We start from the raw sequence: 10,182 nt of genomic DNA on the forward strand, positions 1-10,182 counted from the left end.
TGATTATAAAATTGTCCAAGGAAACTGATTTTCAAATACTTCCTTGTATTTGACTAGCATTATATCATTTCCATATGAGCCATCCGTGGCAAAGCAGTACTACAGTGATCCCAATTAACGTCCAAGCACGTGGTCTTCATAGTACAAGGTCTGTTTTCTAGGAAGCACAAGCAGCCTTTAAAAGCAAAAGCAATGCAAAGCATTCTTTCTGTACTATTCTCTGCATATCTAACTGTGCCAAATGGCATTATTAATTAACTGTTATAGATGATGAGAAATTCTGGCTCAGTGCCGCAATTTTAACTCGCCTTTAGGAACCATCTCACTATGCTTCTCACAGTTACGGAATTTTATGTCCAGATGCACAAGCATATTAAAATCTTTTTTTTTTTCTTTCGAAATTCTCTCCACAGAGACTGATATTACAGAGAATGAGATTCTTCATTTTCAAAGAATTTCTATTTGCAAAGATAAGTCATGCACTGGATGGTTTTCACCATCCTGCAAAATGTGAACTCTGATGTCATCAACCCAAACACAGCTAAATGTTCCGAACTACATAGCAGTGAGCATCCTTGTCAAAATGTGTACCTACAGCTAGACTCAAAACTAATAAGACCTAAGTGATGGAACAAAGTTACTCTGTTCTCCCTAGTGATTACAAAATCTTCATATAACTTAACTAGAATTGTCTTTCTGCCCAATTTTTCAACCAAATGGCATTCTCGGACTTAAAATATTCAAATATTCAGCTTTTCAGCTTCCAAAAAAAAGGCTTCCCTGATCATTCAGTCTTTACCAACCACAAGAACGGAGAAAGGGCTGTTCAGAAGTAATCAACCCAAATTTGGCCCATTTTCAGCTATTTGTGTCTTCAGCTGCATTTCGTCTGTAGTCCGATCAACTTACTTAGTGATGCGCAGAAGTCTAGGTTATTTTTGTAATCTTGCAAAAAGGATTTCCTTTGCTAGAAACCCAAACATTTATTAATTATCAGAGAAGCCAAGGAGAACTTACCATCCATTTAGAAATAACTTTTCCAACATTTAAATTGACTGTTTTAATAGAACTAATTCTTTTTTTATTTGTTCTAATTAGTTATTCATGACAATAGAATGGATTTTGACACATCATGCATAAATGGAATATAACTTCTCATTCTTCTGGTTGTACATGATGTAGAACAAACTCTTAAAAATGCATGTGGCCCAAAAGATTGGTGACTTGGAAATTAAAAGCCAAGGAAATTCAGTTCCCTACACTGCTACAGGGTTTTGTGTCTTTGGGCAAATCATTTTACTTCCCTCAATCTTGGTTTCCTCATCTACAGGATGAAGAGATTACATTTGAAGTTTTCTTCCAATCATAACATTTTTTTTAATTTAGTAGAAAATGGGAAGGAAATAAAATAACAGAAGCAGAGAATTTTTTTTTTTAAAGTTTTTTGGCTTGTTCATTTTAATATGGTTGTGTATTTCTCTTGTATACTAAATTCTTATTGTGATGAGCAGAATTAATTTTCACTGCCAGTACTTCAAGATAGAAAGGCCACATGTTAGATAGAGAGAAAAGTGGCCCAAACTGGCCAACGCAGAATCAAGGAATAAAGGGTTCGCATCCCTTCAGTCACGAGCAAATCATTACAAACAGTGGTGGCAGCAGAAATGAACCAGTTTTGTATTTCAGTGACCCTGTGGAGTAGGCCAAAACACACAACATGAAGAACAACAATGAGACACCTTCATAGGGAACTATCTGAAGCTATAGAACTTACTATATACAATTCATGAAGGAGAAATACATGAAGCTGAGGCACACAGTAAATCTGCATTTTGAAAAAGAAACTTAAAGCATTTCTGTCATAGACCCAAGGAAAATAGCAGCCTGCATTTATTTCCATTATTTTGCCCCTTTCTTTCTCACCACGATCAGGCCATCAGAGTTTTCATATGAACTGCTTGCAACTTAGAGATGAGTCAAGCGTTTAGCTGTTGAGTTCAGTTATCTTGGCAAATTTGTAGCACAGACAAAATCTTGAAAAACACAGCTTTCAATTTCAGGATCCAGATGTTTCATTGAATAAATCAGTTGTTCTAATTCAAAAAGTGTTATCTATAATCAGCAAAAGCCAAGGAAAAGTTTCAGCTGCTCTTCAGTGCCCTTCAGAAGCCATGGAAGACTTGGGCCTGCCTGGTGACAGACCCTGATGACATTTCTTTGCTTGAGTGACTGCCAGTTCTGAAAATGTATGACATAAAGGGGACACAATTTTTCTGTGTTCTCAGGCTGTTTGTATGATCCCATTCCATGGGAGTTTGAGCCCTGCAGGCCCCAAATGGCAGGTGAGGGGCTTTTCTCTGGTATTCAAAGTAGTTAGGCCAAAATTCTTCCATCATCTGGTTGCACTTTCCTCCTTGACTGCAAACACAAAACAATTTTATCTTCACATACCATCTTCAACCATATATGCTGGATCCTAAAGACCTTTGGTTGGACATTTAATATCAAAATTTTATAATTCAAAGTATCTGCTTTTTCCTTCTTTCAAACACCTGGCTATTGTAATTAATAGGTTCAAAGACTTCACTGTCTTCTATAGATCCATAGAAATCTACTTGAGAGTTCAAAGCTGCAAATTTGACTTTTTTTTTTCTCTTTCTATAGCATTGATACCCTGAGGGCAATACATATAAAAGCTTTTGCTACAATATTTAAAGGGAAAAGAAAGATTAAGATTCAGAAGTACATGGATTAATATCAAACTGTTATATTGCCTCAATGTTAACCCCACTTCTCAAAGGCTTCCATGAAATTATTCCCAATGTTAGAAGAGAATGAACTTACATACCCCTAGCCAAAAGAAGTATGGGTTTCAGAATCCTGGGAAGTCATCCTATGTGCAAGATTTCTTTAAATCTGTTTTTAAAAAAAAAAAATATTCATGTGAATCATTCATGTCATTTCACAATATCTATTTTAAAGGAAGAATAAGTTTCCTAAATGCAACCTTTAAAAAAGATAAGCCAGAAAAGAGATCTTTCTGTATATTATGTCATCAGATTATCCAGAGGTAAATTTTTATGGTTTGAGAACTCAGATAGGAGAACAGGAATTCTAGGAAATACATTCCTGCAGAGAGAGAGAGGCTTTTTTGAAGGATCTGAGAAGGTAAGGATGTTGGCACTAGGTTCCAGGGCTGTGAGCAAAGAAGGAACAAGGGAAAAGAAAGGACACAGAGGTGGCAACATAGGATGTTAAAGGAGCTAGGGGAAAAAAGCTAATGGAGTCTACATGACACAAAGAATGAGAAGACTTGGGCTTTCAGGAGCCAGTTTAAAGCATCAACAGTGCAGGGAAATTGACTGGACAAAGAGGGATTCTGGGGCCACAGGTAGGCATAAGCATTGGTGATCACTCTATGCAGTTACATTGCAGTGTCTCGATTTTTTCCGTCCCCAGATTCTCAGTGTAGATCCAGGAGATGAGAATAGATTCCCAACATTCTATCTCAGGCACAGATCAAGAACCACTATTCTGGAAACTAATGCAGTGATCAACATTCAACCTCTCTGATCCACTTTTCAAAAATCCCAAGGATGGGTACATGAACGATGTCCTGTGCATTCAGAATGAACTCAAAATGGATAAAACCAGAACAAATAGTGCCCAAATCCTCAGTTCTGGAATGCAAGAACCTCACAAAAAGATAGTACATATACAATAGTGCCAAGAAATCTCCAACTTTCCAAAGTCTCAAGGTAAAAAACACATAACTAGTATTCTTCTGACCCTGTTCCTTAACATGTTTTCTGCCTAAGGATTAAAAAATATATATTAAGGATGTAAATGCTTAGTCCTTTGTATTTAAAAAAAAAAAAAAATCCATCCACACTGCTTCCATGGAACTATGACAGTAGTAGTTTGACTGGGTCAAGAAAATAATAATAATAATAATAAAAGTATTAATAGTCCCATTATTTCTCAGAAATCTATCCCCTTGATATGCTGTATTTTACTGAAAATGATCTCTACAAAAAGACTTCAAGTCTCAGTTTGCTTTTAAGCTATAGCAGGTCTACATATACAATGACAGATTTTATGTCTGTAAAATGGCAATAATATTACCAACATCCTTTTCTACCATGTGTAATGTGAAAGTTTGCAAACAAAGTATTTACAGAGTATTTCATGTGTCTTTTAATAAGGAATCTAATAATTTAAGTGGAAAACTAGACAACATATAAAATATATATTATATTATTGGCTAGGACAGGACTCCAAAAAAAATAATTTGCTGGAACAAAATGTTAGTTCTTCTAAATGTTCATTTATATGTACCAATTAATGTACAGATACTAAATTTACAATGAAAAGTCAATCTGGCATACACAATCGAATGTCAGGTTTGCAACCAGTATGAATCCAAGCCCAAATGATCTAATTCCTTGAATGCAGCAAACTTGAATCAATTCTAAAATGGAACATTTCCTATCACTTAGAAAATATACCCTTTCCCTGGGCCATTTCCTTCTAAGGCAGTGTATTTTAGGAGCAAAATAAAAACAACATTGTTGGTACCTCCCACCCCTTCCAGGCAACATTTGTAAAAGAAGGATAAAGGTTAAGGAGAAATGATATAATTTATATTCAGGCTCACACTAGCACCAAGAATCCAAATACTGGGAGTTGATCCAAAGGAGGTATCATGAAGTCAGCAGTTGTGAAAAGTGATGTACCAAAAGGGAAGGTAAAGGAAACCAAAAGACAGGAGAAGAGAAGGAAAGTGACTCATGAGGGACCACCCAGGCACTCAGGAAACAAAAGAAAAAAGTCATTCTGCAAAACCGAAACACACAAGCAAATCTTTCTCTTTTCAAAACTTGTAATGGGCCCCTAGCATCAGAATGCTGGCATTTAAACTTTAGCTCTATTGCATAGTAACTGGGTTATACTAAGTAAGGTGTTTATTTTCTCTTTGACCCAATTTCCTTACCTATAAAATGGGAAAATAATAGAATCTTTTTCACAGAACTATTATGAAAATCCAACAAGCCAGTATATATGACACGAGAGCTGATCCAGGAGAGCTGCAGTTTTAGAGGAAGTTTCTGTTGCAGTCTCAGCTAGACTAATTTCTGTCCCTCAGTTTCCTTACCTCTAAGAGCGCTCTCTCTCTCTCTCTATTTACATATACAGAGAAAGATCTCATGTACACAGACACACACACACAAACACACTACTTCATCTTTGAAAAGTGTCAGGAGCAACATAAATGGCAATATCATATTATATTGCTATAAATTAATTTGCAAGTGGATTTTTTCAGACTTCTCACCATAGACACTTTCTATGAATGAGTTCGCAAGCACATGCATGTGAGTTTTTTAAATGGCAGGGGACTGTAGTTGATTTTCACATCCTTTTCATGTCTGAGTACCTATTCTTCATGAAGATTAAGTCATAATGACATTGATAATAATATAAATACTGAAACATGCTATGGATTAGAAAAAACAAGTGATAATAAGCATCGATAATTTATAATCTCAGTGTGTATAGGATCTGTTTTAACTAAAACACTGTTAGAAACAACCCAAAGGGACAGTTGAATAGAAAGGCAAACAATGGTTCAAATTAAAGAAGCATCAACTTTTTCATTATGTCCACACAATGCCCCCCAAAAAAGTCTTTGAGTGCTCTAGAGTTAAAATATTTTCAATTGTGGTGATAAAATTTTATTTTAAAGCAAACTTACAATGTGCCAGGCATTGGACAACGTGTCATATATATTGGCTTGTTGGATTTTCATAATAGTTCTGTGAAAAAGATTCTACTATTTTCCCATTTTATAGGTAAGGAAATTGGGTCAAAGAGAAAATAAACACCTTACTTAGTATAACCCAGTTACTATGCAATAGAGCTAAAGTTTAAATCCAGCATTCTGATGCTAGGAGCCCATAACAAGTTTTAATTAATGGCCACATATAGATCCATTAAAATGTGCATACCATCCAAAAGAGACAAATAGCAGGACCTAGGACCAGGGTACTGGGGGGCATTTCCAGGCAGCAAAACCCCAGATAATACTACTAGGAAATTCTACATCTAACCACTCTAATTCTAAAGTAAGGCAGCTATAGCTAAATGTCCTTATGTTTGATGATTTCTGATAAAATTAGAGTCTAGAAATTTAAACCCATCATATTTAAAAATAATGTTTCTATGACTCTAAATATGAGGAAGTTTATAAAAACCCAAGCCCAAAAATAGAAGCTCTAGAAAGCTACAGCAATTTTGATTCTGATTCAGAAACTCAATCTTTATATGCTATACATATCTTTAATTCTAAGATTATAAAAGGCAGAGTAATTAATGAATACGAGCCCCTTCCATGTCACCTTGAGAGATGCCACTCTGGTTGAGAAATGACCTTCACCATTTCATTTCCTATAGATACAAGAGTATATGGTTTATTTGAGCTCAGACTGGCAGGGACCTTAAAGGTCATCTTTCCTTGTGACTACAGCAAAATCTTAGAATCAGAAAGGTCAGCCCCACCATCTTGCCATTTTCTTTTTGACAGTTAGAGACAAAGTAAGAATCAAAGAGAAATCATTGTTTTTGACCAAAGTCAGAGAAATCAGACTACCTATAAAACTATAATTCTATTCATTCTCACACTAGAAGCAAGAAATAAATACTCTAATCAAAAGAATAAACATGTTTATTGTGTTTTAAGGCAGTCTTAAATATGGGGGAGAATTTTCTTTTTAACTTAATTGAAACATATTGTCAGAGTAAGATCTATGACCACCTCTCTCCTAAAATAGGGAAGAGAGGTCTCAATCCTTTCCTCCTTGTCTCAAGTGCAAGCCACACTTGGAGATTCATTTTGGTTGTTTTGATGTCAAATAAAAATGTCTACATTCAAATACCTGAGAAATGAAATAAAACAGAAAGATTGCAATTTTAAGCAAATATTTTATGGGAAAACAATTCACAAATCACGTATGATAATTTAAAAAGAAGAAGAATTAAGAATAAATCTGTAGATGATTTCCAGTGAGATTCATTGGTTTGGGGCAGTCCAGTTGGACAGAGTTCAAATGCAGACTTTTCATCTCTGGTAAAATACTAAATATATCCAATTTATAAAGAATATATATAATATATAATATAAATATCTCCTCTTCTAACTTCTTCACAAGGTCACTGTGTGGTATATTTGTAATAATGTTTGTAAATTTCCTGGTATTTTTTTCTTTTTCTTCTTCCTAAAAAGAAAAATGTCCTATGCTCCCCCACAAATTTATCCTTCCATTAAAATAAATTTCTCAGCAAAGTTTGCAAAACTCTAATACAACACTATCTATCACAATGACACTTTAAAATACACATTTGATCTTGGTAGCAACACATAAAGTTTACATGGCACAATGTTAAAAAAATCAATATATTTAATTTGCAATATGTCTGCTATGCCATTTCTGAAATATAATTAATAGAAAATATTTCTGGTGATTTTTTTCTTATGTAAGGTGACAACTCTCTCGATTTGCTAGAGTCATAACTTACAATTTGAAAGAAAATTAACATGCACAACCTGAATTTTCATTTCTCAGTACCATTTCCATAGGAAAATGAAAATGAAGTTCAAATCCTATAAACACATGCTTAAAACAGACAAAAAGACTTACGCAAAGAGCTAGTTTTTAAGAGGTCAATGCCTGAAACCTAAATTTATACATCTGATTTTTAAATTGAGTAGAAAAACTACTACTTATCTAAGCTCCAACAAGTTCTTTTTAGACAAAATTGAGCATACACTTCAAAAATAAAATTGAGCATGGTGATATTCAAGGACCACATCAGACATTCAGAACTTTGCAAATGGGATGCTAGTTTCTTCTAATAAGGCACTTGCAGCCTAGAGAAATTATCCGCTGGCATGTTGTCATCTGACTGTCACCAGCTACATGTTGTGAGATATTGATAAAGAAGTGATATTTCCCTTCCGTCATGTCCATCAAAAACTTTGATTTTCAGATTTTCTTGTTATAACTTGAGATCTACCTTCTTAGCATCCTCTAAGTGTACAATAGAGTGCTGTTAACTATAGGCACAAGTTGCACAGCAGATGCCTGCAACTTACTCCTTTTGCATAGCTAAAACTATCTCCACTGAACAGGGGCTGGCCCCATGTCCCTGTCCCCCAGACCCTGACCAAAACCATTCTTTCTGTTTCCTTGAGCTCAACTATTTTATATACATTGTGTAAGTGTAACCATGCCATCTTTGTCCTGTGCAGGCTTATCTCACTAGATGATGTTTTAAGAGCAACCTCATCAAAAAGAAAACCACTTTAAAGAAATTTAAGCAGAAATTTATCAAAGATCTTATCTTGGCTAGAAGAAATGAAAGCAAATTATGTTTTATTGGACCCTTTATATACTGTTCATGTGCCTACATATGGTGTAATTGCAATGGAAATACATATCTTGATATAGCTATATATCATCTGCATATGTATAACATTTTATAATCATAATTCCATTTTCTTTTGTATTATGCCATCATTTTCGCTGTGCAGTTCAATACCACCTTATTTTCCATTTCAACCACAGCTGCATCATTGCTGCTGCCAGAATCTGTTTTTTCTTTTTCTTTTGTTTTCTTTCTTTTTTTTTTTTTTTTTTTTTTTTTAGAAAATATACAATTTAAAATTGTTTTTTTTTTTTCTTTTTTTTATCAGAAAGGAAAGTCATCAAGACTTAGATTTTATTTTAGGAACAAAGTAAGGTTTCATGGGAGAAAAAAACAAAGCCTTGGTGTAGAGAAGGTTTGTTCATTTTCTATAGCATTACTGAAGTGTCCGTATGCCTTGATAAACCTATCATGTTTGGATCATCTCAATGGGGGAAATTGCCTTAATTTAACTCTCTTTTGGTGTCTCAGCAAAGGTAAGTTGAAAGCCTTGAGTTTTCTCTAACTGGGTAGTTTTTATACTGCTGCATTTGTGAATGGAGCTGTAAGATTTGCCCAGCTAACTTGCTGCCTCAGTTTCCTTAAGTAGCAAAGACGGGTGGCCAGTGGGTGGAGGAGGAGGTGATGGGAATGGACCTGTTGTGGCAGGGTTGCCTTAAGACTAGTATTTTGTGTTCATGAAGCCACAGGGAAGAGACAGGTTGATGCAGCATGGAAAGGAGCTCCATTAAACTGATGCTTTATTTTATTTCCTGTTCTCCAGTGTCTCTCTTTCAATGCCATCATGGAAGAACTGGGCATCTCACTCAAGAATCAGAAAAAACTAAAGAAAAAGTCAAGAACTAAGGGGAAATCCTCTTTCACAAGTATCCTTACTTGTCATCAGAGACGGACTCAGAGAAAAGAGACAGTGGCGTGATCCAGGAAAAAACACTTTAGGAACATTTTTGGGAAGGAAAAGGATATGCCTGCTGCACATTTTTGAGAAGGATTTTTGCTGAGTGTGAGATGTGTTTCCATATATCTATATCCATAACTCTGACAATGGATAGAATCAGATATGTATAATCCATAACTGATTATGGATATAGATATAAGAAATGCATAATTTAAAAGAAAACTCACATAAATAATGTGGAAGTAACACCAGTTCTTTTGAAATAAATTTGTATGCGCACTTATTTTGCATTTTCTCTTTTGCCCCAATAAATTGCTGTGTGTGCTTTCTAAACAATAATAAAACAAGGTTTTTGTTTTGTTTTGTTTTTTCAAAACAAGTTTGAACCATGCTTCCTTCCCGATTACTTGCTCCATTTACAGTGTCTGGTTGTGTGGTCAGCTGTCAAGTTCACTGTTTTGAAGAATTTGTTCCCTGTTTAAATGAACGGTCATTCTTGGCTGAATTTAAAGATAATTATTTTTAGATTCGACAAAGTCCATAGTTATTACATGTAGTAAAGTGAAACCATTCATCCTTGTGTTCTAAAATCTACTTTAATATAGTTTCAATAGCATTCAAAACATTAGTGAGTATACCATAAAAGGAGATTAAAAAGTAAAAATACGTTCTAAAAGTAAAAGCATCCACCACATTCTACGGAACCATTCTGTATTCCGGGTACATCATAGTGAGCAAAGACTGACATGGTCCCTGTCCTCATAAAGTTTATTGTAAAACATAGAAGTAAAGGTCTGTTA

At 34.8% G+C, this 10,182-nt stretch overlaps 1 protein-coding gene across 1 annotated transcript in view; it reads left to right on the forward strand.

Moving 5' to 3' along the window:
* GRIK1 (glutamate ionotropic receptor kainate type subunit 1) overlaps positions 1–9,763 on the forward strand; it is a 414,222-nt gene extending 404,459 nt beyond the window's left edge. Inside the window, 2 exon segments of the mRNA XM_079100525.1 lie at positions 8,753–8,839; positions 9,248–9,763. Coding sequence (XP_078956651.1) covers positions 8,753–8,839; positions 9,248–9,403 — 243 coding nt within the window. The 3' untranslated portion in view covers positions 9,404–9,763.
* The last annotated feature ends 419 nt before the right edge of the window (positions 9,764–10,182 follow it).

The sequence above is a fragment of the Sciurus vulgaris genome (assembly GCF_902686455.1).
Source record: "Sciurus vulgaris genome assembly, chromosome: 10".
NCBI lineage: Eukaryota > Metazoa > Chordata > Mammalia > Rodentia > Sciuridae > Sciurus > Sciurus vulgaris.